The following is a 27,782-nucleotide window of genomic DNA, read 5'->3' as shown; positions in this document are numbered from 1 at the left end:
GCTTACACAGACTTTCCAAACATCACACACACACTCTGCAGCCGTCGTCGCCCTGTGCAGCCGGCGGCGGTTCACTCAGCCTGGGTGGCGGCGGGCGGCAGCAGGCCCCTCTCTCTCAGGTGGGAGTGCAGCGTGTGGAAGATGCTGAGCTGCTGTTCGGGCTGAAGCATCAACAGCTGCTGCAGCACTTTGCTCGGGTTCGGCCCCCTGAAGCCACAGAGAGACGATGAGACCCGAAGGAAACAAGCCTGGAGACACACTTCCTGTACGGTTAACAACTCACTTATCAGGATGTGTGTGTGTGTGTGTGTTTATCTTATATTAATATATCTACACTCATGTGTGTGTGTGTTTATCTTATATTAATATATCTACACTCATGTGTGTGTGTTTATCTTATATTAATATATCTACACTCATGTGTGTGTGTGTGTGTGTTTATTTAGCTTTATGTTTAGACACATATTTGCTCGCATCACCAGGTTTTACTAGTTAACCTCAACACTGGTATCAGAATCAGTGATTACTGATTAGTATTTTATGGTGGATTATTGGTGCCACAGTGACGGGAAATAAATCTGACATCTTCTGAATAAAGTCAGAATATTTCAAGAAATAAATGTAATATTGTCAAAATAAACTATTTTTTTTTAAAATACAAGAATAAATAAAAGAAAAATAAATAATAACGATGATAATTATAAAGAATAAAAGTATAAAAGTTGTGCGTCTGTGCTGTGGGCTCCTGGACAGGTGGACAGGTGAGACATAAATCCATGGAGCAGCAGCACAATAATAATCACAGTAATGAATCAGCCGAAGCTTTCTGAGAACTGATGAACACCAGAGTCTGATCACATGTTCAGGTGCAGCGTCTCACCTGATGAAGCTGGCGATGTAGACGTGAGTGAAGGTGGCCATCAGGTACTGACAGTCGAAGCGATCCATGATGCCGCCGTGGCCGGGGATGGTGTTGGCAAAGTCCTGCAGGAGAGGAGGAGAGGAGAGCAATAAGAATGAGCTCAGTTTTCAAAATAAAAGCCCCCCTGCAGACTGTCAGAGGTATATTCCAGCAGCACATCAGTATTATTCTCTAATGGGGGGGGCACCAGGCCAGACGTCAGCCGCTCAGAGGGTTTTTAACACCATGACGACCAGAGGTTCATCTGGGATGGAGAAACACTCTGACTGTGACTTTAGCTGCTGTCTGTAGCTGCAGCACAACAAAGCAGGAAGTACATCCAAAAAACACATTTAAAGCAGCAGAAGAAGAAACGCAGCCTGTTTGATCCTGTTAGAAACACATTTAAAGCAGCAGAAGAAGAAACGAGGCCTGTTTGATCCTGTTAGAAACACATTTAAAGCAGCAGAAGAAGAAACGCAGCCTGTTTGATCCTGTTAGAAACACATTTAAAATGACAATAACTGGTTCAGCTAAAGAGCATTTGTCTAAATATGTTTATTACTGTGAACAAAAAAAATACTTCTTGACATTAACCGTATTTTGTGGCCTAAAATTCAGATTATTTCCTGTAAGAGATCTTTAATCTCTGGCGTCTCCTGCTGCTGTGGGGAATTAAACGAAGCCGGTCCGACCGGTTTTTCTGCAGCAGCTCACACAATCATTTCTTCACAGTGGTGGTAAAACTGAGATTTTTAACAACAAAGTTGTGAGAATGTTGTGAGCTAAAAATAAATAATAAAGTGATAAAAGCATAAAACCACGTCCCAGACACAGAAGAACAGACTTGACTTTACCTTTATTTTGAAGGCTCGCTTGAAGCCGCTGGCGAAGAAGCCGCCGAAGGGCCCGATGAGGGAGCCGAAGGACGAGAGGAAGACGCTGTGGATCTGGAAGGGGTAGAGGTTCACCGTTTTCTACAAGAGGAGAAACAACAGGACAAAACATAACAGCAGGAGGTCATTTTTATAGACAACCAGGTAACTGGCACACCTGAATATGGAAGAACTTTAAATATGAAGGAATGTTTGAAAAAAAAGAAAAGGAAAATATGGTGTTAGTTTCCTCTCTTATCCTTTTTTTACTGTGAATTTTATTTTGTTTTATTTTTTGTCCAAATTTATTTTAAATTAAATTTTACTTAATTTTCCCCTTTGGAATCACTATAACCATATTTATCTATTTATTTACTTACTTATTATTATTATTTTCAATAATTCTTCACCATTAACTTATTTATTTATTGTTTTTTTTAAAGTAGGTCTTTCTTTCTTAATTTCTTAAACAATGTATATGTACCTGTTGGGTAAAAGGGCATTAAAGAAATTATACTACTGATATATGTACGTCTTCAAATTATGATAAAGAAAACTGGAAAAAAACAATAAAAATAATAATATTATTAATAATGACATTGGCATTATATTTAGTAAAACCTTTAGTTTCCCTGAACAGTCCTCTAATGACCTCCAACACGTTCATAGTAGTGAAATGCTTAATTCTAATTGTTTTGTATATTTTTATATTTCTATGTTTTCATGTTTTATGGGTCTCACCCATCTCAGCGTGTTCTGCACCACAGCAGGAAGAGTGTACTCCTGCATCACGAAGATATCCGAGGGCTCACACTCCACCATGAAGCCGTTGGTCTCACTGTTGAAGCCGACGGGACACACGAAGTACTGGAACTGGGACAGGAGGTAGGCCAGCTGGGGGGGGGCACACACACACACACACACACACACACACACACACACACACACACACACACACACACACACACACACACACACACACACACACACACAGTCCACTTCTATCAGGTAAGTTTTGTTTCTTAACTTTCCTTAAACGATAAATAATATTTTTTACAAAGTGAGTCGATTAATCTTGTTGATCATTTTCTCTGTTAATCGATCAGCTGTTTGGTCCATAAAAAGTGTTGATCTGTGCTTCCTAAAGCTGACAGATATTCAGTCTACCAGGAAATATCTACAATTAACAAGCTGGAATCAGAGAATTCTGACTTTTTTTTTCTTACAAAATGACTCAAAATGATTTATCGATTATCAAAATAGTTGGTGATTAAATCCAAAATCGATTAATTGTCGCAGCTCTAATTGTGAATCGTGAATGTGAGGCGACTGGAGCAGAGCTCGGAGGCTGGTGAGCGCGTCGAGTACTCACGATGAAGCCGAAGACGACGGTGGAGAAGAAGCCGCCGATGAAGCCCTCCCAGGTCTTCTTGGGCGACAGCTGCAGGGTGTGGACACACACACACACACACACACACACACACACACACAGTCACACACAGTCACACACAGTCACACACACACACAGTCACACACACACACACACAGTCACACACACAGTCACACACACATCAGTACACGTGATTTCAGAATAAAGCTCCTTTTCCTCCTGCTGACCTCGACCTCGTCAGGATCACTTTAACCTTTAATCTTGTATTTCATAACGTCTCATTTACAGAGTAAATATAAGAGGAAGCTGAGTGTCGTCAGCCTGTCGTCATTTATCCGTCCACAAAATGTACAAACTTTTCCAGGACTTTTCATGGACCCCTGATGAAATGTCCATGTGGTTTGAAGCTGAATGACTCTGAATTATTCCAATGCTACTCAAACTTCACTGCTTCTGATCCTTCTGCTCTTGTGTTTCAGTCGGCTGCGCCGTTAGCTTTACCTTGATCAGTGGAGTCCTCCCGAAGAAGAACCCGAACAGGTAGGCCATGATGTCGTTACAGATCACAATGGAGATCGGGACGATGAACCTGGACAAAAAAGGGGATTTGCACAATGTGAGGAGGCGGTGGAGAGAACTCAGACCGACCACAAGCCAAAACCTGACCGATTCTGGCCGTGGCTGATAAATGTGTCTGTTTTATATTCTACTGAGGCAACATGTGAATAATTACTGGAAATCTAGATGACTAAAGTACTTTTATCTGTTCACATCCTGGTGTCTGAACGACTGGTAGGTGCTAAAAGTGTTGGAATTGGTCCAGTAGGCCACCAAACAGGCTGCAGTGGGTTCAGGTTGGAGCTGTTTGTGTCTTTTAGAATAACACTCTGAGCCTGTCAGTGGATCAAACAAGCTCTTTTAGTGGACCTACTGTGATCAGGTGCAGTTGTCCCACAGGATCACATTATAACCAATGGAGACTGTTTGGTGGCTGCTGGCTGAGGTGATCTACTGGTGATCTACTGGACCAGTTCCAACACTTTTACTACCTACCAGTCACTCAGACACCAGGATAAGTAGAAATCGGACCAATTTCTAAAAACTACCGGACTCTTCCTTTAATTAAAAACAGTTTGTGCTAGCACTACAACAGTGAGAGCACAGTCACGACGACACACGTGCAGCGAGAGTCACAGACAACATTGCGGGTTCCTCCGGTGCGTCTGCGTCCTGCTTACCAGATCATCCCTTCAAACAGGTTCTGAATGACAAGGTGGGACTGAGTTACCACAATCAACAGGGTCACATGGGTCCAAGCAAACTGGAATGGCAAACACAAACACAAACACCACAGCGTCACTGCACCAGAATGTGGCCACGCCTGCTCGCAGGTCGGCTCGCGTCAGAGAACAGTGGAGTCATACAGACGGACGGACGGACGGACGGACGGACAGAGTGAGATGACACACGAGTCCGAAACATCACAACAAATGAACGTATGACGGTGAGAGCAGAGCAGGCAGCAGGCCGAAAAGCTTTAACCAACATTATCGTATTCTGTGAAGATGCATGCAGCAATATTATCAAAATAACATGAAGAAATAAAAGACAGCAGATTAATAAAACCAAACAGGAGCTGAGAAAGTGCCTTCTGTTCCCTGTGATTATCACTATAGAAGAACCAGACAATCCCTGTTTTAAACTTCTGATGATGTAGTAATACAGATTATTTTTGGGGGCCAGAAGTCTAAAGAAAATGTCAGGACATATATTTTTCTGCAAGATAACTTAATTCAATTAATCAGTACATGCAAAATGCTTGCAAATAATTAATAATATCAAGTTTATTCCTAGTTAACAATAAAGTTAGACTGGGCCAGAAGGTGCCCACAGATGGCAGAAAAAGCAAAATGGATGAACGTGAAGTGAAAGCTGAGGCCATTGTAGAAGTCCAGCATTTATCCAGATCAAACTCTGCTTGGACAGCGAATCAGTGGGAAACACAGAATAACAAAAGCTGCAGCATTTAAAGAGATAACTGTGGTGTTTTTAACTCTGGGTCCTAGTTTGTTGGTGTCCAAAAGGCCGGCTGGGTACAAAACAGTTGGACCTGTGAGATTCTTAACCACAAATGGCTGTTATATCGTTTTCTGCCAACACACCAGACTCCATTCACAAAAATAGGTATTTTACACAGCTGGTCTGCTGCTGTCATCTCTCTCCTTTACCATGTCATGGTAGGTTAGTCTTCTTGTGTGAGCTTTTCAGAGCGTGTGTTTCACATATTTTATCACCTTCTACTAGTCACACAAACCAACTAACTGATTGAGCAGTAGACCAACAACGCCTGTCCGTGAGGTAAAATTACTCTTTTTGACAATGGAGTCTGGTGGCTAAAAACAGGTCGATAAATTTTACTTGTAAACTTAATTTATATAATTTACTTTATTCATTTATCAATAACTAAACATTAAATAACATTAAATAAAACTCCACAGTGTAAAATAACTTTTTTTTAGCTATTTTTTTTCTCTCAAGTCAGTGATTCCAGTTGAGAGTAGAATCAAAGAAGCTAACAATCTTCTTTTCTTCGGTAGTAACATTAGCATAGTCAGCTAAAGTTAAAATCCCTGTTTTAGTGAATGTAGTCTGGTGTGTGTGCAGAGAGCGATACACTTAGAATAACAATCTGAGCCTGTCAGTGGCTAAAACAAGCACTTTTAGTGGACGTGCTAGTCGTTTACACACCAAAATATATTTAAAAAAGGGCCCAGGTTTAAAAGAAAACACTTCTGTTTCAAAAGAGCTGAAAAGTGGCCAGAAAGACTTCAACAATGGCAGCATGAAACTGTGATGAGTTTCCAAAGTCTTGTCAGAGGGAGATAACAGGAGGTCAGAAGCAGTGGGCGAGGATGGACAGGACGGTTAGTGGAGGAGGAGGAGGAGGAGGAGGAGGAGGAGGAGGAGGAGGAGGAGGAGGAAGACGAGGGGCGGGGGGTTACTGGGCTGATACACACCATATAAAACTGCAGGCGGTAATGTTTCTTCACTAAACTCAGCACAAACATGCAGAAACCTGTGAAAGAGCAGACAACATGCTGTCAGTTTTACCCCAAGTTGAAAAGGTAGATAAAAATAATCACACACAATGTTTTATTTCCTGTGTGGGGAGGTGTGTGTGTCGCATGCCACGATGTTCTGTTGTGTCATGACTGTGCACTTTAATTCAGACGTTTGGATTGAGGAGGCTGACGGCTGAAAGCTCCGGTGTCGGGTTTATCTGCATGAACCCGTGGAGGCCCTCAGGGGAGCCGTTACTGCCGGCGGACTCAGAAGATGCTGCCGTCTGGTTCAGAGCGTCCTTGGGACCGAAGGCTGCAGCCGACGCCCGATAGGTCGACTGAAAGACGACCAGGTCAGCTACGCTCAGGGAGAAACGTGTTCAACCTGCTTCAGACGCTGAAACTGAACCAGCAGACGGCAGCTCTGTTCATCCCTCCTCACTTGATAAATAGTTAATGGACCATACCAGTGTTTTTACATTGAAGAGTTTGCAGTACATACTTAAAGAATAACACCAGTATTTTTCCCTCTGTGTTCACATCCTGGTGTCTGAGTGACTGGTGGGTAGTAAAAGTGTTGGAACTGGTCCAGTAGATCACCTCAGCCAGCAGACACCAAACGGGCTGCAATGGCTGCAACGTGATCCTTTGGGACAACTGCACCTGATCACAGTAGGTCCACTAAAAGAGCTTGTTTGATCCACTGACAGGCTCAGAGTGTTATTCTAAGTGTGTGACAGCATCATGGAAAGGATCCCTACAGAGAGAGACCTGGAAGATCCTTTTGGTTTAACCACAAACAGCACACATACCAGACTACATTCACTAAAACAGGGATTTTAGAGAACAGGACACAGGAGCTGCTGGTGTAGTTACGGTGACTTTGGTGTCTTAAATAGTTACTTTGGATGAGACCTGACTGTTTAAAACACCAAAGTCACACAGCAACACAGAGAGACTGACTGATGGAGGCAGCAGTAGACCAACAGCTCCTGTGTCCTGTGAGCTAAAATCCCTGTTTTAGTGAATGTAGTCTGGTGTGTGTGCTGTTTGTGGTTAAACCAAAAGGATCTTCCAGGTCTCTCTCTGTAGGGATCCTTTCCATGATGCTGTCACACACTTAGAATAACACTCTGAGCCTGTCAGTGGATCAAACAAGCTCTTTTAGTGGACCTACTGTGATCAGGTGCAGTTGTCCCAAAGGATCACGTTGCAGCCTTTGCAGCCCGTTTGAACCTTCCAGGCCTCTTAAACGAGCTTTCATTCAATTCACATCATAAAATAAGTTTAAACTATAAATCTAATTCACTGTAAACAGAAAAAACACTGGCATGGTCCAGTACAGAGAGAGCTGTTCAGGCGTTAACATGAAAGCAGGTTTCTTGTGAATGTGAACTATTAATATACAGAGTGTCTTGATAAACGCCACATGCTCCACATTAGTGGTTTTATGGCACATCCGGCTGCGGTTTGCCAGAGTAATAAAGCTCCCAATCAGTAAATGATACCTCCAAAGAAAAACAGATGAGCTCATGTTGTCGTGAGTCAGTTTATAACCTCATTATCTTAAATGTTTCCCTTTTTTCTCCCTAGTGATGCTGCTTGTAACCCAATTCTACTACACACACGCCGTTTCTGGTGACATCAGATCCACCGCTAAAGAAAACCTGAATGGAGGCCGACGGGTCAACGTGTGTGTGTGTGTGTGTGTGTGTGTGTGTTTTCAGATGCAGCAGACGTGACGTGTCGTCCTGAAGGTGAGACTTACCTGCGAGGTACAAAGCAAAGGAGATGAAGCGGTGATAGCGAGCCAGGAACTGCAGGGGCTCCTCCCTCTGCACCAGAGCCCCGAAGTAATCAGCCACCGTTTCACCATAGAAGAAGTAGTTCACACAAATCAGGAAGTACCTGAGGTAAAAACACACACACACACACAGTCAGCTTCAGGTTTCTAATCTGAAATGTACGACAAATTCAGATTAAAAGAAAAAGAAAAGAGAAAATTCCCTTCCTGCTAAATCAGATTCTAAAGTATCTGATGAGGGCAGATTGTATTTTTCTTTTATTTTCCAACTCAAATCTCAGAAAATATCCATATTTTCTTCTTGTAAATTTCCAGAGAGTATATACGAGTTTTATCACGTAACTTTTTCTCTTAAATTTACCACTTGATCTCAGACTTTGTTTTTTTTCACATAAATTTATGACTTTAATCTCAAATATACATTTTTTTTTCTTGTGAATTTACGACTTTATAATCTCAGAAAATATTTGAGTTCATTTCTTGTAAATTTACTTTAATCTCAGAGGATATAAGAGTTCTTTTTAGATACTTTTTTTAGTTTTTTCCTTGTAGATTTACCACTTTGATCCACAATACCACTTTAGGGCTGAATTGGAACGTTTAACTACCCAGATATTTGTTTATTGGGTGTTTTTTAAAATGATTTTTAAAGCACATTCTCCTACTATATTTAACTTTTTATTAAACTGTTAAAATGAGTTCTTTTCTCTGAATATTTCCCTCCTCCAGCTGTGATTATTATTATTATTGTTTGTTTCTCACCTGCAGCACCTAATCCTCATTCTGCTCATTCGGTTCCTTCATACTAAAGAAATCAACCATCCACCCATGATTTTCCTGCCTCCGTCTCCATAGCAACAGCCTGTTTAACGTTTCAGAATTGATTGTTAAACAAAGCTGTGTGATAATGTGTGAAAAACTCTGTAGTGTTGGACGTGTGCTGAGTGGGTCACTGGGTTTAAACGTCTACCGCTGTTTCTCACCCGCTGCACATTGACCTGTGTGTGTGTGTGTGTGTGTGTAGTTGAAAGGGGGCAAGTTTCAATTAGTCTTCATTTGCTTCCAACACGGCAGTGATCTTTGCCCCCGGCTGTCTGAGACACACACACACACACACACACACACACACACACAGCGGGGCGTGTGTGTGTGTGTGTGTGTGACCAGTTAACAGAAACAGAAACAGGAGTGAACTTGGACGCTGTGCCGGTGGTGGTAGGTGGCGTTGTGTCAGTGTGTTAACGGAGAGTTTCTGCCTGTTTCTGTGCCGTTCGGACACACAGCTGGGTCCATCTGTCTTTCCCTGTCAGCCTGGAACGAACCGCAGGACGTCTGCGTAAACCAATAATAAACATGTGTGTTTGTCAAGCTACAAGCCAAATTTGGAAAAACAACTCTAAGTTTATAAAGTTCAGTTTCACAATCTTGACATCAGCAGCGTTTCCTGCTCTGGAACGCTTCGTCTGTCTGCTTCAACATCTTTATTTACTGATTTCTTTATACACATGAGCACCTGGTTCCAGTGGGAGTTCGATTAGTGATGTGCAGGAACATTTTCATTTAATTAACACCTGAAAATACTGTTTCCTACAACACAGAGCCTTCAGTCGTGATGAGTGAAGCTGCTCCTTCAGCGTAAAGCTCAGTTTATGTTGTTCTACTTTCAGCAGTGAGCCAATGTCGTCTCAGAGTGACGTCAATCAGATGTTTCAGTTTGTCAAGACAAACTGTGAAGCTACTGAACTCATCCAGACACATTTCCACTTAAAACCACACCGAGCACCGAGTGTGTGTGTGTGTGTGTGTGAAAATAAACGATCATAATCACTTATCAATACATCAACGCAGGATTCGAACCTCAGTCTCCCAGGTACAAGTTCAGGTGAACTCTTCTCACTCACTGACTTTATCGGACTTTAAACTCTGTCGTCCTTCCAGCAGAAAGTCCTGAAGGTTAAAAACCACCTCACAGATATTTAGTCAGTTATCATATCAGTGATGAAGCTGTTATTTCTGACTGGACCTGAACGCTCCGCTGACAGGAGAGAGACTTCCTGTGATTTCTTAGAAAATAAAAGCTGTTTTATTTCTGGTAAACACTTAAAACCACTGAATTAAACCCTCAGCGTGCTTCAGCATCCCGTCCTGCCTCCTGAGTGCTTCAGCAGGTGCTTCAGCAGGTGGGAACAGGGACACACGGTCTGCTGCTGCTGCCTTCACAGACTGTGTGTTTGTGGCTTCATGTGTTAAAGGGAGACTCCGGATGTCAGAGCCGATTCTCTGGGAAGGTTTATCTGAGAAAACGGCTTCAGTAAAGACGGGAAATGTGATGTTTAATACACCAACTACATATGATGCAACCAGACAGAACTAATTAGGACACAACCTGGCTCAAATATTCAAAGAAGGTTGTCTGATCAGTTTTTGTAAAAGTGGGGGTGCAGCTAAATGTAGATTTTATTTAATCTTATTTTGTATTTAATCTGCACACACGTGTTATTTCTGTTAATCTGTGTACTGGAGTAAAAAAAAAAAAAAAAAGTAAATAACAATAATACTCCTGCAGTGTTGCTCCCCCAGCGGGCGCTACAGGTCTACCCACAATCCTTCACTCTGATCAACACTTTCACTGTCACAGAGTCAGAAACAAACCCTGCCTACTCACACTAAAGTGGATTAAATATGAATCTAAAGCTGCTGTTCACATCATATCCTCCTCTACGTGACGGAACCTGTACTCAGTATTATATATTATATATTATATAGGTCAAAAGTTTATGCTGAAGCTAAATGTGTGTTTGCTCTGTTCTCGTTTCCCTGCTCGTCTCTTTATGTGTCAGCATGTGAGAGCGTGTCTAAAACCAAAGTCGGATTCATCGCATGCGTTCACATATTCGGTCCCGAGGGCGGATCCCTCCCGGTCCCTGACACGCCGACACTGCCTCTGCTGTTTGCAGTGAAATCCGTTCTCCTCACCAGCTTAGCGTCCTGAACCACGGCAGCTCGTAGGAATGGTAAACTCTGTAGCCGATGGTGATGATTTCTTGGAAACATTTGATTTGGACAGTCATGACCTGCGTGGAGATGGTGAGAGAAGAGCAGAAAGATGGTGAGAGAGCGCCTGAGGGATGAGAGTCAGAGTCCGTAACAGTAAAAGGATCGATCGCTGTCACTTACCACTAATATAAGAGTGACCGGTCCCATGTAGATGATGAGGAAAAAGCCTGATATCATGGCTAAAGACAGGACGCCTCGGATCCAGTAGTTCTTCCATCTGTGGGGAAAAGGAAACTTAATATTTATTACCTAAAGTTACATGAATGTCATTAAACCGTTCATGCTTCATTTGGCTTTTTATTCAGAGTGACACAGACATGGTTTAGTCCGATATCAGAACGGTAGCTCATGACTGACGTGCTCATTAGTATTTTAATCTCAAAGAATATATCTTGTAAATCATCATTTTGTCCAACTATGATGGAAACCGATGGGTGAGGGTGTGGGCCGACCCAAATAAAGTGTAAACCAGTGTAGAGAGCTAGCCGAGCTCACAGCGGCTCAGATCAGGCTTCATCCTGTCTCCTTCAGTTTGTGACCGACGTACGGCGTTGACCCGATGACTACAACTCATTTCCCCCTCTGACGGCTAAAGAACGTGGGCCGGGGCCGAGGCCTCGTCCTCTGGACTGTTTTTCCCAACACGCCATGCAGCGCGCTGAGGCTGCTGTGAGCCAAACTGCTGCCTGGGAGGAAAACAAAAGAGAGGAAACGGCTAAAAGCTGCACAGGAGCCAAGCAGGGCAGAGAGGCTGCTGCTGCTGCTGCTGCTGTTTGAATGGAGGAGAAAAACAGCTGCATCATGAAAAAAGCTGCTGCTGCTTCCCCTCAGCGCTGTGGCCTCTCTCTCTCTCTCTCTCTCTCTCTGAGTCCATCCCTCCATCACTCACACTTTCACCTTCAGGTCCATCTATTCTTTCTCCTCTCCTCTGTCATTTGTGCTTTTTGTCCCTCGCTGCCATCCCTCTGTTTTGTCTGTACGTAATCTTCCCCATCCCTCCCGTGTGTTTCTCTTCATCTTTCCCGTCTCCTAATTTCCTTCCCTTTCTCCCTCCCTCCCTCCCTCCTTCCTCCCTTCATCCCTCTGCAGCACACCGGCTCCGTGACGCTCCGGCCTGCAGGGATTAGTGCTTCCCTCCTCGTGAGCCTTTAAGCCCTGTGACCTGGCCGTCCCTCATTGGTCACGCCCTCCACTCCTCATCTGTATTATCAAACAGGGCCACGTTCATGAGTGTGTTTCACCGGGCTGCTTCCACACCGCACCGACGACTACTGTGCACGACCGGTTCTCAAGATCAAGGTCAAAATTATTTATTCGTCCCTCGAGGGGCAGTTTGAGGCGGCAGACATGCAAACAAAAAGCACACAGGAGCAATTCATTTACACAAATACAATCTAAAAATGAATAACAGTGGCCGACCCACAGCATCAAACACCACAAGGCAAAAGGAAGTAAGTAAAAAAAGTGAAAACAAAGAGATTCAAGTGTGTTTATCAGTCGAAGAGAAGCTGATCACAAGTCTGACGGCTCCCAGAATAAAACCAAACTTCTCTCTGTTTGTTTCAGGCACAGACGATCTGAAACGCTCCTGACGGCAGCAGCTCACTGATGCTGCCCTGACTGGTCCTGTGAGGTTTTTAAATCCCAGCCTTTCAATACTTTCAGACTTTGTTATGTTTATTTAAAGGTTCTGGCACTCAAACGTCAGTCTGTCGTGTTCAAACCACAACACATGACGCCTTAGAAATCATCACGTAGTTCTGGGTGATAAGACAACAGTGATACGTGCCGCCTGGACGCCTTATCGATAGCAAAAAGAGAACTGTTTGATAGTTTATTTTACTGTCAGGAAATCACATAAAGGAATACATAAAGTTCTGCCCCCCATGACCTCCTTCCCTGACTCAGACTATCTTATCCCTCGATAGGAGGAGCGACGGTTGTTGTGACACAGCAACAGTGTGTTGATAAAAAAAAAGAACAGGTCAGCTCGCCAGTGTGGCAGCGTCTGACTGATCAGAGCGCTGAGGAGCAGCACGACCCCGAACCTTCATCATCTTCATCACAAACGGAGCCGACGGCCGCTTTCCACTTACTTCTAAAGAAGTAATGTTGTGTACACGGAGAATGAACTTCAACGGTTCAACCACACTGATGACTGAGAGGGCAGAGAGAGATGAAGATCGTCTAAGCAACTGGTAAATAAAAGATTCGCTCCTGGTCTGTTTGTGACGGACTTCGGAAGAGAATCAGCTCAGTTTTCAAAATAAAAGCCCCCCTGCAGACTGTCAGTGGTATATTCCAGCAGCACATCAGTATTATTCTCTAATGGGGGGGGCACCAGGCCAGACGTCAGCCGCTCAGAGGGTTTTTAACACCATGACGACCAGAGGTTCATCTGGGATGGAGAAACACTCTGACTGTGACTTTAGCTGCTGTCTGTAGCTGCAGCACAACAAAGCAGGAAGTACATCCAAGAAACACATTTAAAGCAGCAGAAGAAGAAACACGGCCTGTTTGATCACGTTAGAGACACATTTAAAGCAGCAGAAGAAGAAACGCGGCCTGTTTGATCCTGTTAGAAACACATTTAAAGCAGTAGAAGAAGAAACGCGGCCTGTTCGATCCCGTTAGAAACACATTTAAAGCAGCAGAAGAAGAAGAAACGCGGCCTGTTTGATCCTGTTAGAAACACATTTAAAGCAGTAGAAGAAGAAACGCGGCCTGTTCGATCCCGTTAGAAACACATTTAAAGCAGCAGAAGAAGAAACGCGGCCTGTTCGATCCCGTTAGAAACACATTTAAAGCAGCAGAAGAAGAAGAAACGCGGCCTGTTTGATCCCGTTAGAAACACATTTAAAGCAGTAGAAGAAGAAACACGGCCTGTTTGATCCTGTTAGAAACACATTTAAAGCAGTAGAAGAAGAAACGCGGCCTGTTCGATCCCGTTAGAAACACATTTAAAGCAGCAGAAGAAGAAACGCGGCCTGTTTGATCCTGTTAGAAACACATTTAAAGCAGTAGAAGAAGAAACGCGGCCTGTTCGATCCCGTTAGAAACACATTTAAAGCAGCAGAAGAAGAAACGCGGCCTGTTCGATCCCGTTAGAAACACATTTAAAGCAGCAGAAGAAGAAGAAACGCGGCCTGTTTGATCCCGTTAGAAACACATTTAAAGCAGTAGAAGAAGAAACACGGCCTGTTCGATCCCGTTAGAAACACATTTAAAGCAGCAGAAGAAGAAACGCGGCCTGTTTGATCCTGTTAGAAACACATTTAAAGCAGTAGAAGAAGAAACGCGGCCTGTTTGATCCTGTTAGAAACACATTTAAAGCAGTAGAAGAAGAAACGCGGCCTGTTTGATCCCGTTAGAAACACATTTAAAGCAGTAGAAGAAGAAACGCGGCCTGTTTGATCCTGTTAGAAGCTCCAACATCAGTTTAACGACCAAACCAGCTAAATCTGAGCAGCTAATCAGCAGGAAAATTCCCGGTGGGACATGAAGCCACAGAGGACGGAACAAAACCGGGCCGCAGCTGGAACGGCACACAGAAGAACCCGGTGGGACCAGAGGGAATAAACAGTGTTGTTCTGATGCTGCTCTGAAAGGTGGTTAAATTCAACCTTTTGTCTTCTGCTTCTCGTTCAAAACAGGTCGTTACAAATGGGCAATAATTATCAATATCCACTGAAACATAACAACTTTCAGCACTGCGGTCAGGCCACTTTTGTTTTTCCATATTTTTCCAGACATAACCTTTAAGAACAGAACCTCCTTCCTGAATTTCTGCCATTTCAGACTACGAGTTAATTCGCTCCCGTGTGACAGTGACACAGTTCTGCATGCAGCTTCGTAAAGGGAGCAGCCAGCACACTGTTCACCTGAGCACCAACAATACCTGACACAACAGGCTGTCAGCACACCTTTTTCACGGCCTGACGCTCGGGTGCAGAGGAAATACCTGACTTCTCAAACATGTGACGGATCAGTGACTTATTGTAGGTGTGTCAACTGAGTTTGAACCACCAGATCTCACTATGTTTTCTGCATGTAACACACAGCACATATAGACACAGGAGAGCTGTACAGGCTGAACTGTACTAACTGTGAATAAAAACATATAATCCTGTCATTTTAGATTAAATCTGGAGAGAAAATGTGAACAAAAATCAACAGAAGTCACTGGCAGAATGCTGAGAATCTGTGAGGACCCCACTTCACCCACTGTGTGCGTCCTCTGATTGGCTGCGCCTCCTTCGCTGCGTTAATAAGAGCATGTTCAAACACCTCTGCAGGTTCTATTTCTGGTCCAATTAAGCTGCATGCACAGCGGGAAGATGATCAGTCACTCTGTCAGGGTCATTTCATGATCGATGGGGGAAAACCGCCGGGTACAGCAGGACTGTGGCTGAAGCACATTCGAACAGGACCTCAGGCTTCTTTGGTTTGTAAAATCAGTGACCCGCACGTTTAAAACACTATCGCACTGAAGTCTGCATTTACGTTTGTTCTCTTCCTGTTGTGGCTTAAAATCAAACCATCCAACAGCAGACCAGCACACACGAGTCTGAGTGAATGATTTAGTGTTTCATTAAAAATGAACCTGTAATGTACACATTTACTCTTACTTAAGTAAACCATCTACAAAGCCTGTTAAGCTAAAATAGACTAGGTGTTTGTAACCCTGGGTCCTCTCTGTACATATCCTGGTGTCTAAATGACTGGTAGGTACTATAAGTGTTGGAATTGGTCCAGTAGTGTGTGACAGCATCATGGAAAGGATCCCTACAGAGAGAGACCTGGAAGATCCTTTTGGTTTAACCACAAACAGCACACACACCAGACTCCATTCACTAAAACAGGGATTTTAGCTCACAGGACACAGGAGCTGCTGCTCTGCTGCTGCCTCCATCAGTTAGTTTGTCTGTGTTGTTGTGTGACTTCGGTGATTTAAAACATTAGTTCAGATTCAACACAATATATTCATTATGGACAATAACAAATAAACTAACTGACTGAGGCAATGGTAGACTTGGCAAAAATCCCTGTTTTAGTGAATGTAGTCTGGTGTGTGTGCAGAGAGCTTAAATCCCTGTTTTAGTGAATGTAGTCTGGTGTGTGTGCAGAGAGCTTAAATCCCTGTTTTAGTGAATGTAGTCTGGTGTGTGTGCAGAGAGCTTAAATCACTGTTTTAGTGAATGTAGTCTGGTGTGTGTGCAGAGAGCTTAAATCACTGTTTTAGTGAATGTAGTCTGGTGTGTGTGCTGTTTGTGGTTAAACCAAAAGGATCTTCCAGGTCTCTCTCTGTAGGGATCCTTTCCATGATGCTGTCACACACTGAGAATAACACTCTGAGCTTACTGGACCAAACCCAGATATACCAGAATTGTCCTTTAATCTAATTTTCTTAGATCCATGTAGCTTGATCCGGATACAGAGTATTTCCTGTTAAATATCTAAGCAGTGACACCTTCAAGATGCACCACAGGAACAAACACCTGTTGGCGTCTGTCTCTTGTGAGTGTCTGGGGGTGTGTGTACCTGGGCGGCAGGCCCTCCAGGGCTTTGTTCAGGCATTGTGGAGTGTTGTCTGTATCCCCTGAGGACAGAGGAACATCTGGAGTGTCTGCTTTGGAGTCACCGTCATTGTCTCCCTCTGCGTCGCCTTGCAGGCCCAGCCTGTCGTCTCCATCAGCCTCCTGCCGGGACACACAGACGCATATTAAAACACAGAAAAAAGTGTCTTTACATTGTTTTAGATTGCCACGATTATTAATGGGCGCTCTGTGGACCAGGAGTTAAACTGCTAAAACTAATTATCGAGCCTTAATCTGTGCCTTTTGGTAGAACACAGCTGATTTAAGGACAACTATTACTACCACCACTGCTGCTACTACTACTACTGAAGCTACTGTATAAAACATGACTTGTGATCTGTTCTTCTTTCCTCCTTTCGTACAGACGTATCCTCACACGCCACACATTTATCTGCTGACCTGCACTGAAACATGTTCCCATATATCTGGGAACATAATAACTCCACCGTTTCGACATATTTCAGCCCAGCGAAGTGCCTCCAAATGCCCATAGAAGGAGGAGCTTCCCTTGTCCTGAGGCGGCTGGAGGATTAGCGGCCGGGCTGAAAGTCTACACCTGGTGTCGACAGGTTAACAGGCTGCTGCCTGGGAGCCAAACATCTTTATTAGCGTTAATGAATCTTTAATCTGGATTTAAAGCGGCTCAGCAGCCTCAGCCTCTACGGGAGCACGAACACGGCGTCTGTTAGGACCGACAGGGAGGAGGAAGATCTATTTCAATCAGCCTCTTCATCACATCGGTCGGGTTTCATTAGCATACGTTGCTTCTCTCTGTGCTTTGAGGCGGCGTCGCCTGAGCTCAGCCGCTCGTTTGAAAGACACAGATTTCAGTCGCGGTGTTTCTGCTCGATAAGCAGCTCAGCACAGTTTACAGTAAACAGCCACGTAAACGCTATCAGATCCCAGTAAACACTGACGTAAACACAAAAAAGGTTCTGTTGGTTAGAAACCACAGCCCAAAACATCATTTTCACTCTTTAGTCACTATCAATTGTTTTTTCTTCTGTGTATTCTCTTTTTATTACATTTTTTATTATATATTATTATATATTAAGATTTTTTGTATCACTATAACCATCTTTTTTAATTTTTCTATTTATCTATTTTCAACTGTTCTACCTATTCATTTATTTTTAATTTTCTACCTATTTGTTTATTTTTAAATGCTCTATCAATTTATTTAATTTTAAATCTTCTACCTATTTATTTATTTTTAAATCTTCTACCTATTTATTTATTTTTAAATCTTCTACCTATTCATTTATTTTTTTACCTATTTATTTATTTTTAAATCTTCTACCTATTTATTTAATTTTAAATCTTCTACCTATTTATTTATTTTTAAATCTTCTACCTATTTGTTTATTTTTAAATGTTCTATCAATTTATTGAATTTTAAATTTTCTACCTATTTATTTATTTTTAAATCTTCAACCTATTTATTTATTTTTAAATCTTCTACCTATTTATTTATTTTCAAATGATCTATTTATCTTTAAATTCTTCTTCGTGTTGTTTTGATTCAGTCTCTCTTACTTCATTTCTATTACTGTACTACTATTATTCTGTCAGTCTCTCTCCATGTATAGATGTACACACACACACACACACACACACACACACACACACACACATCAGGACATGATGGATTTTCAGAAGTAGCACCGTCGGTGTGGACGTGGCCTCAGAAGCTCCAACATCATTAATAAGTCAGCAAAGTGACGCTGGAGAAATTAAGCCCAGCTCTTTTGTTCTGCGTTAACGCCGGTAATGGTCTATCATGTCTCACGGCAGCGACCGGAGACACTTCTTCTGCCCAAAAGAGGCTATTTTTAAAGCCCAGTGAAATTCCTCCTGAGCTCACACACCATTTGTGGGAGATTAAGTTTCCTTTTGCACTTGAGAGGCTCGCTGATGCTCAGCACGCCTTTCTTCCTTTCATGGTTACTTTTACTCAAACAACGCTAAATACGGCCGGCGGGGGCGTCGGGGTTAAATCGGGGAGCTTTTCATCTGGAAATAAGGTCTCTGATCCCGGTCAGACGCTTTAATCAACGAGGAAGGTGCTGAAAGACGAAGAGGGCCGAGACAAAGGAGGGGGTCACCTGAGTTGGAGCTGGAGTTCAGCAGAGAAGAAGACGTGTAACTGAAGATTTCCACTCAGGTTTTAATGAGGAAACGCTGAAGCCTGCGGACTGAAACCGTGGAAAGCCTCAGGGTCCTGTCAGAGTGACTTACATATCTGGACTGAACACCACCCCTCTGAGGAAGGCCGAGGAGGAGGAAGAGGAGGAGGAGGTCATGTGGACCAGTGGTCTCACGGCTTTCTATTCAATAAGCACGACCAGACACAAGCTGAGCGACCGATCAATATCATGTCAAGAGCCGTTTCCAGTCTGAAACTGGACAGGCGGCTCACGTGTCTCTGGAGGACGGTTGCCAGGTCTGAGACAGTATCAGTCCAACGGCCAGTAACACCAGTAAAACCAGTCCACTGCCAGTAACACCAGTAACACCGGTCCACTGCCAGTAACACCAGTAAAACCAGTCCAACAGCCAGTAACACCAGTAACACCGGTCCAAAACCAACCTAACTGCCAAAAAAACAGGCCAACGTGTCGGTACTGTGATCGGTACTGTGGTCGGTACTGTGGCCGGTACTGAGGTCGGTTCTGCGGTCGGTACTGTGGTCGGTTCTGTGGTCGGTACTGTGGCCGGTACTGAGGTCGGTTCTGCGGTCGGTACTGTGGTCGGTTCTGTGGTCGGTACTGTGGCCGGTACTGAGGTCGGTTCTGCGGTCGGTACTGTGGTCGGTTCTGTGGTCGGTACTGTGGCCGGTACTGAGGTCGGTTCTGCGGTCGGTACTGTGGCCGGTACTGAGGTCGGTTCTGCGGTCGGTACTGTGGCTGGTACTGTGGTCGGTTCTGTGGCCGGTACTGAGGTCGGTTCTGCGGTCGGTACTGTGGCTGGTACTGTGGTCGGTTCTGCGGTCGGTACTGTGGTCGGTTCTGTGGCCGGTACTGAGGTCGGTACTGTGGTCGGTACTGTGGTCGATTCTGCGGTCGGTACTGTGGTCGGTACTGTGGTTGGTTCTGCGGTCGGTTCTGTGGTCGGTACTGTGGTCGGTACTGTGGTCGGTACTGTGGCTGGTTCTGCGGTCGGTACTGTGGCCGGTTCTGTGGTCGGTACTGTGGTCGGTACTGTGGCCGGTACTGAGGTCGGTTCTGCGGTCGGTACTGTGGTCGGTTCTGTGGTCGGTACTGTGGCCGGTACTGAGGTCGGTTCTGCGGTCGGTACTGTGGTCGGTTCTGTGGTCGGTACTGTGGCCGGTACTGAGGTCGGTTCTGCGGTCGGTACTGTGGTCGGTTCTGTGGTCGGTACTGTGGCCGGTACTGAGGTCGGTTCTGCGGTCGGTACTGTGGCCGGTACTGAGGTCGGTTCTGCGGTCGGTACTGTGGCTGGTACTGTGGTCGGTTCTGTGGCCGGTACTGAGGTCGGTTCTGCGGTCGGTACTGTGGCTGGTACTGTGGTCGGTTCTGCGGTCGGTACTGTGGTCGGTTCTGTGGCCGGTACTGAGGTCGGTACTGTGGTCGGTACTGTGGTCGATTCTGCGGTCGGTACTGTGGTCGGTACTGTGGCTGGTTCTGCGGTCGGTACTGTGGTCGGTACTGTGGTCGGTACTGTGGTCGGTACTGTGGCTGGTTCTGCGGTCGGTACTGTGGCCGGTTCTGTGGTCGGTACTGTGGTCGGTACTGTGGCCGGTACTGAGGTCGGTTCTGCGGTCGGTACTGTGGTCGGTTCTGTGGTCGGTACTGTGGCCGGTACTGAGGTCGGTTCTGCGGTCGGTACTGTGGTCGGTTCTGTGGTCGGTACTGTGGCCGGTACTGAGGTCGGTTCTGCGGTCGGTACTGTGGTCGGTTCTGTGGTCGGTACTGTGGCCGGTACTGAGGTCGGTTCTGCGGTCGGTACTGTGGCCGGTACTGAGGTCGGTTCTGCGGTCGGTACTGTGGCTGGTACTGTGGTCGGTTCTGTGGCCGGTACTGAGGTCGGTTCTGCGGTCGGTACTGTGGTCGGTTCTGTGGTCGGTACTGTGGCCGGTACTGAGGTCGGTTCTGCGGTCGGTACTGTGGCCGGTACTGTGGTCGGTACTGTGGTCGGTTCTGCGGTCGGTACTGTGGTCGGTTCTGTGGCCGGTACTGAGGTCGGTACTGTGGTCGGTACTGTGGTCGATTCTGCGGTCGGTACTGTGGTCGGTACTGTGGCTGGTTCTGCGGTCGGTACTGTGGTCGGTACTGTGGCTGGTTCTGCGGTCGGTACTGTGGCCGGTTCTGTGGTGGTCCAGTAGCTGTGTGTGTAACATGGGACAGACCTGAGCTCCGGTCAGCACATGGCTTCAGACATGAGGTCTAATCTGAGAGAACAAGCTCAATCTCGTTAATCTAACTGTTAAACACAGTTAATCTTTTGCTTGTTTAACAAAGTGCACTAACTGCTGTGTAAATACTTCACAGTCAAACACAATGCTGAGAATCTGTGTGGCAACAATCAGAGTTACGCTCTGGGTCACACGGGTCCTGATACCTTAAATCACCGGCAAACACGGAGAGAAAACACTGCGGCCGCAGAGTCAGACATGAAAGCGGCCACAGCAGACTGAAGGAATCCAAAAATTCACTTTCCTTTTCTGTCCTTCGCCTTTCAAAATGACTGAACTAATAATATACAGGCGCTTCAGAGTGACAGGATTAACCAGTCATGCCACTGTGCCCTGCAGATAAAACGCTGTTTCCTGTCCTGGTGTGTTATTCCAGTGTGTGTGTGTGTGGTTACAGATGTGCATCTCTATGCCAGAAAGGAAGCATTTCGGACAACAGGAACAAACAAGCAGAAAAGTTCAGTCTGGAGGCTTAAAGACGGCATTTCCTTCATTAAAGTGACGGTAAAATAGAGTTTTATGTTGCAGAACACAAGACTTTGTGTGTCTTTGGTGTTTTAAAGGGTTAGTTCAGATTCAACATAGTATTTATGTAACACACAATAACACAAACACACCGACTGATGGAGGCGGCAGCAGACCAGCAGATCCTGTGAGGTAAAATCACTGTTTTTTCAATGTAGTCTGGTGTGTGTGCAGAGAGAAACACCTGGAAGATCCTTTTGGTTTAACCACAAACAGCCGTTGTATCACACCACACCAGACTACATTCACTAAAACAGGAAATTAACCTCACAAAATACAGGAGTTCCTGGTCTGCTGCTGCCTCCATCAGATAGTTTGTTTGTGTTATTGTGTAACTTTGGTGTTTTTAAGGGTCACTTTGGATCCAACACAATATTTGTGTGACACACAATAACACAACCACACCAACTGATGGAGGCAGCAGCAGAGCAGCAGCTCCTGTGTCCTGTTCTCTAAAATCCCTGTTTTAGTGAATGGAGTCTGGTGTGTGTGCAGAGAGCGATATAACGGCTGTTTGTGGTTAAACCAAAAGGATCTTCCAGGTCTCTCTCTGTAGGGATCCTTTCCATGATGCTGTCACACACTTAGAATAACACTCTGAGCCTGTCAGTGGATCAAACAAGCTCTTTTAGTGGACCTACTGTGATCAGGTGCAGTTGTCCCAAAGGATCACGCTGCAGCCATTGCAGCCCGTTTGGTGGCTGCTGGCTGAGGTGATCTACTGGACCAGTTCCAACACTTTTACTACCTACCAGTCACTCAGACACCAGGATGTGTTAAAACAGGACCCAGGTTTTAAATCTAAGCTGTTCTTTCCCTTTACTTCACAGAGCTGGAGGGTGAAAACACAAAACAAACAAGGTCATCTGATTGCAGAGCCACAACATGAATCAGTAAAGACTCCTCAGCTGTCCAAAGACATTTCTAACCAGGGATGTGCAGAATGAAGCCGTGACCAGCAGAGCGAATAACAACCTGCTGCCACCGACGCTGCTGCTGCTGCTGCTGCTGGAGGCTTCAGGGACGGCCGGCCGGCAGCAGACAGCCCGCCAAGGTCAACCGTCATTTGGAGACCTGAGCAGCTGCTAACTGTCCCGGCTACAGTGAGCATGGGGGGAGAAGAAAGCAGCAGTGTGAAGAGCAAGGGCTCAATGTGTGGATAAAACACACGGTGCAGTGTGTGTGTGTGTGTAGCTGACTAATTAATGAAAGTAAATATTGGCCTTGAAGGCACACAGGGAGAGCGAGAGTGTGAGTGTGTGTGTGTAGGATGTTCAAACCACCAAATTCTTTTTCACGGACTATATAAAGTACGATGTGAGCGTGTTTTTGGGTGTCGCTGCCCAACGCAACATAACTGATCCATTAACCTGCAGAGCGACACTGTCAGTCATCCCTGTTTAAAGCCTGCTTCGTATTAAGAGCGCCTCCAACCAGCTGACACAGACAGGAAACCAAAGTTTTTACTGGCCATCCTTTGACTGATGGGTTTATTTCTCACTCGCCGACAGTCAGCAGATATTTTTTTTACTGTTTCAGAAGAAAAGGGACAGCAGAGCACATCCAGGTTGGTTTCTTTGGCTGAATCACACCCACAGTTTTCTCTCTGTAGTCTGAATCAAAGTAGAAAATTGCATGCTGCTGCAAAGCTGTACACTGTGAGATTAGCACAAAGACACACAGACACACCATCTAATTACAAGCAAATCAGGGCATGTGAACCAAAGTCACATGGGCTCACAAGGAGCTAATTGACTAGTTTTTCAGGTTTGGTAACTCGTCATTCTGGCAAGTTTGACATTTTAGTGGCAGGAAGTCAAAAACAGCCTGAATATGATGTGACCTCTGATTTTTAATGGTGTTTAAGGAAAAATTCAGTATTTATAACCCTCAGCTCCTCTCTGTCCACATCCTGGTAGTAAAAGTGTTGGAACTGGTCCAGTAGATCACCTCAGCCAGCAGCCACCAAACGGGCTGCAATGGCTGCAACGTGATCCTTTGGGACAACTGCACCTGATCACAGTAGATCCACTAAAAGAGCTTGTTTGATCCACTGACAGGCTCAGAGTGTTATTCTAAGTGTGTGACAGCATCATGGAAAGGATCCCTACAGAGAGAGACCTGGAAGATCCTTTTGGTTTAACCACAAACAGCCGTTATATCGCTCTCTGCACACACACCAGACTACATTCACAAAAACAGGGATTTTAGAGAACAGGACACAGGAGCTGCTGGTCTACTGCTGCCTCCATCAGTTAGTCTCTCTGTGTTACTGTGTGACTTTGGTGTTTTAAACAGTCAGGTCTCATCCAAAGTAACTATTTAAGACACCAAAGTCACCGTAACTACACCAGCAGCTCCTGTGTCCTGTTCTCTAAAATCCCTGTTTTAGTGAATGTAGTCTGGTGTGTGTGCAGAGAGCGATGTAACGGCTGTTTGTGGTTAAACCAAAAGGATCTTCCAGGTCTCTCTCTGTTCTGTCTTGAGTAAATGTGAAGAAATGTCTTGATGCGATGACCTTTTTTACCCTGCTGCTGTTCTTTGCTTTCCAAACAGAGAAACTATTGTCTGTTACTCGTGATCCAAGTATCAGTGTCCATCCATATCTTTTTCTTTCATGGTCATTTCTTCAAATGACTGAACTCGTTTCACGAATCAACAACATCAGATTTCTCCTAGAGGCCAGAAACAACCACACCAAATGGAGTAAATACTCCAGATTTCAAACAAAAGGCTCCAAACATGGCGGACCCTGTAAGAGGGAGCAGGACAGAAGCTAACGTCAGACAGCTAACAGCCACGCTAGCTGGACCTGGATGCTTTAATGAGGCTTTAATGAGGCCCAGACCAAAGTGAAGCAAACACTCTCCTGAGCCACAAATAGAAGTATTTATCTTGAGGCCGAGTCGCAATTTACCCACCAAATAAAACCCTATGAGGATGGAAATGAGCTCACACAGGAAGCCTTCCGCTCAGAGCGTTAAGACGAGCCGTTAGCATGATGTTAGCTTGTGTGGAGGCTCAATGAAGAGAGTGTGTGTTTATAAGGAGGAGGACAGGAAGAGTCTTTACACGCCTCATTCAGGGGCTCCTCGACTTAAACAGGGTTCCCACTCTACGTTCAGAGTAAGACTGCCTGACTTTCCATGACTAAAACGTTTGATTTTCATGACCTAGAAATGTCCTGCCTCAGTTTTTCATGGATTTACCAGCAGACTGCTGTCGTTACAGCCGGAACTGACTTTTGGTGAATAATCTCGTTTTCCTATTTTTAAAAATCCCTGATTTTCCAGCGCTCGCCTCAATAATTTACTGAATTCCCCGACTGTATCTGCCTGGAATAGACAAAAAAGAAATTCCAGGAGCCGAGGACACAGCCTTACAATGTTTGTTCTTGTTGTGTGGTTGAGTTTAAAAACAGAAATCAGCTGATGTATTTTTATATATGTTTTTCAAAAAGTGTGATTTAATCCGACACTGCGTTTATTTGAAGAGTGGAGACACTTTTTAAAGGTAAACACGACTACATGAGGAGTTTAAACATCAGAACTAAAGACTTACAGAGATGTAAACGGGGTTAGCTAACCCCTGTTAGCTAACAGGGGTTAGCTAACAGGGGTTAGCTAACAGGGCTCTCTGCACTGCGTCCCCGTGTGAATTTGTGAGCTCATGATTCTCACATATCACATGTGTTGAGATGTAGGGGGTACGGGGGGGGGGCGCAAACGAGTTGAGACACTAACGAGGGCATTGTGTGTGGCATCGAGCTGTAAACACACACGCCGCCATGGCAACAGTATCCAGGGACAAATGCATATAGATGTGTCATGTGGTCATGTTGATCTGAGAGTTTCCTGAAGTCCAAACACCGTCAGTACATGAAGGACTTTCACAATATTAAAGGGTCACTCCACTGTTTCTCCCCCTGGTCCTCTGTGTCCTCATCCTGGTGTCTGAGTGACTGGTACGTAGTAAAAGTGTTGGAACTGGTCCAGTAGATCACCTCAGCCAGCAGCCACCAAACGGGCTGCAATGGCTGCAACGTGATCCTTTGGGACAACTGCACCTGATCACAGTAGGTCCACTAAAAGAGCTTGTTTGATCCACTGACAGGCTCAGAGTGTTATTCTAAGTGTGTGACAGCATCATGGAAAGGATCCCTACAGAGAGAGACCTGGAAGATCCTTTTGGTTTAACCACAAACAGCACACACACCAGACTACATTCACTAAAACAGGGATTTTAGAGAACAGGACACAGGAGCTGCTGGTCTGCTGCTGCCTCCATCAGTCAGTGTGTTTGTGCTACTGTGTGTATAATAGTGTTTAATCTTAACTAATCATTTAAAAACACAAAAGTCACACACTAAAACAAACTAACTAACCAACTGAATTGAACCGACTGAATCAATAAAATCATTGCTTTTGCCAAAGGAGTCTGGTGGCTTTGATATACCAGCTGTTTGATGTTAAAGTTTCAGACAACGACGACAGAAAACCAGCAGATCAATTAGTTCCTTTAAATCAACCAATCACTTAACTGGCTGTTGTTACTTCACCAAAGATGCTCAATAAAGGTAATTTTCTAGCATCATTATTTCCAGCAGAAACTATCAGTTGATTAATTGATTAGTCAGCTGACAATCATGACAATCAATTCATCATTTCTTCAGCAGATCTGCTAAATATTCACCTGTTCCTTCCTCTAAAATGTGATTATTTATTTATCTAGATTTTTTGTCTCTAACCGTTAAAATCTGCTCCTGTCCATGTTTCGGAGGAGATACCTGCCCGACACCTGAACCTTCAGCTACGGAGGTGCTATGGGAATCTGGGTTACCATGGCAACGTGCTTTTTCCTAGCAGGTGACCTTGTGTGAGGCGGACACGCGTGTGATTTAGAGCACGTCTGCAGAGTTTCTGGGACATCTGCAACTCCTTGGCACAGTTTCAGAGACACGAGGCAGAGCAGAGGGGGGGGGGGGGGTACTCAGACGTACAGGTGTGGACAGGTGTGCAGTGGCTGACCGAGGTAAAGCACCACTCAGCTTACAGACAGACTCCCAGAGAGGAAGTGATCAAACTGATCTGTGGATCTTTTATTAGGTTCTTCATTAGATTCACTTCTTTTAAATCTACAAGAGGAAAAACTAAAATAGCTGCATTTAAATCTGCTTCTCATGTAAAAGAACAAAAGTATAATAAGTGACAAGTTAAAGGGCTCATAATGCTTCATTATCTATTGATTGATTGTAAGCTGATAAGTGCTTTAACTCCAAGGGTTAAATAAAAGCAGGTGAGTAAAACAATAACAATATAAACTAAACTCACCTGTTTTTACTGTGTTATAAATGTTGTCATGTATCTAAAGAGCATTTTTAATCTTTTCTTAAAGCTTCTTTGAGTTTCAAGGAGCTCTCTATAAATACAATATATTATTATTAATAATATTATTAATATTTATCAACCAGAGAAGTAACTTCACCTGTTAATTACAGGTAAAAAGCACAATAACACCTCTGACAGGTGGTCAAAAGCAGTGAAAAGCACCTTTAAATTGTCCTAAGAGCAGCACTTTAGTAAATGTACTGTACAGCAGCCAGGAAGCCCCTCACCTGTCTCACCTGTCTCACCTGTCTCACCTGCCTCACCTGTCTGACCGCAGGAACCAGATCAAACTGCACACAGACACCTGTCAGGTGAGTCCAGGTGACAGCGGGAACATGGAGTTAACATGTAATAAACATGTTCCGTGGCCTCCCGCTGCTTCAGTCCTGCAGCGGGATTAACCGGAGCCCGCAGCTAGCTTAACTAACTAGCTTACTCCTAACTAGCTTAGTTAGCTCCCTGCTAACCTGCTAGCGCGGCTAACTCAGCGCGCCTGACAGCACCCGGACTAACTAGCCCCCGGGTCCGGGTCTCAGGGGGGGCCCGGGCAGGCCGGACCCGGCCCGGTTCCGGTTACCTTGTCGCTGATATTCTCGGTGCTGTCCGGGTCTCCGCCGCCGCCGCCTCGCTTCCTCAGCTCCGTCATGTTTCGCTCGTTTCGCCGCCGGGACGTTAATGTGTCACATAAGCCGACTCCGGGGGGAGGAGGGCGGGGGGGAGGGCGGGAGGGAGACGCGGAGAAGGTCCCG

At 44.8% G+C, this 27,782-nt stretch overlaps 1 protein-coding gene across 1 annotated transcript; it reads right to left on the bottom strand.

The window, feature by feature from the left end:
• Positions 1 to 71: 71 nt before the first annotated feature.
• On the bottom strand, positions 72 to 27,719 carry cds1 (CDP-diacylglycerol synthase (phosphatidate cytidylyltransferase) 1). The gene is made up of 13 exons (XM_070833737.1): positions 27,611 to 27,719; positions 16,631 to 16,788; positions 11,210 to 11,306; positions 11,009 to 11,106; positions 7,997 to 8,136; positions 6,184 to 6,242; positions 4,405 to 4,487; positions 3,668 to 3,755; positions 3,149 to 3,217; positions 2,518 to 2,670; positions 1,759 to 1,878; positions 881 to 984; positions 72 to 207 (listed from the first exon to the last, which is right to left on the bottom strand). Exons 1-13 carry the CDS (start codon positions 27,677 to 27,679, stop codon positions 72 to 74), a joined length of 1,374 nt encoding a protein of 457 aa, XP_070689838.1. The 5' UTR covers positions 27,680 to 27,719.
• Between the last annotated feature and the right edge of the window lie 63 nt (positions 27,720 to 27,782).

The sequence above is a fragment of the Pempheris klunzingeri genome, chromosome 7 (genome assembly GCF_042242105.1).
Source record: "Pempheris klunzingeri isolate RE-2024b chromosome 7, fPemKlu1.hap1, whole genome shotgun sequence".
Lineage (NCBI taxonomy): Eukaryota > Metazoa > Chordata > Actinopteri > Acropomatiformes > Pempheridae > Pempheris > Pempheris klunzingeri.
Note: the sequence above shows the minus strand (reverse complement) of the source record. Positions and strands in the feature narration are given on the sequence as shown.

Coding starts and splice junctions, on each gene's coding strand:
- cds1 (XM_070833737.1), bottom strand. CDS start 27,679: ATGACGGAGCTGAGGAAGCGAGGCGGCGGCGGCGGAGACCCGGACAGC. Junction 11,107..11,209: donor CGGTCACTCTTATATTAGTG/GTAAGTGACAGC, acceptor ATCTCCACGCAG/GTCATGACTGTCCAAATCAA. Junction 6,243..7,996: donor CTTTGCTTTGTACCTCGCAG/GTAAGTCTCACC, acceptor GCTCTTTCACAG/GTTTCTGCATGTTTGTGCTG.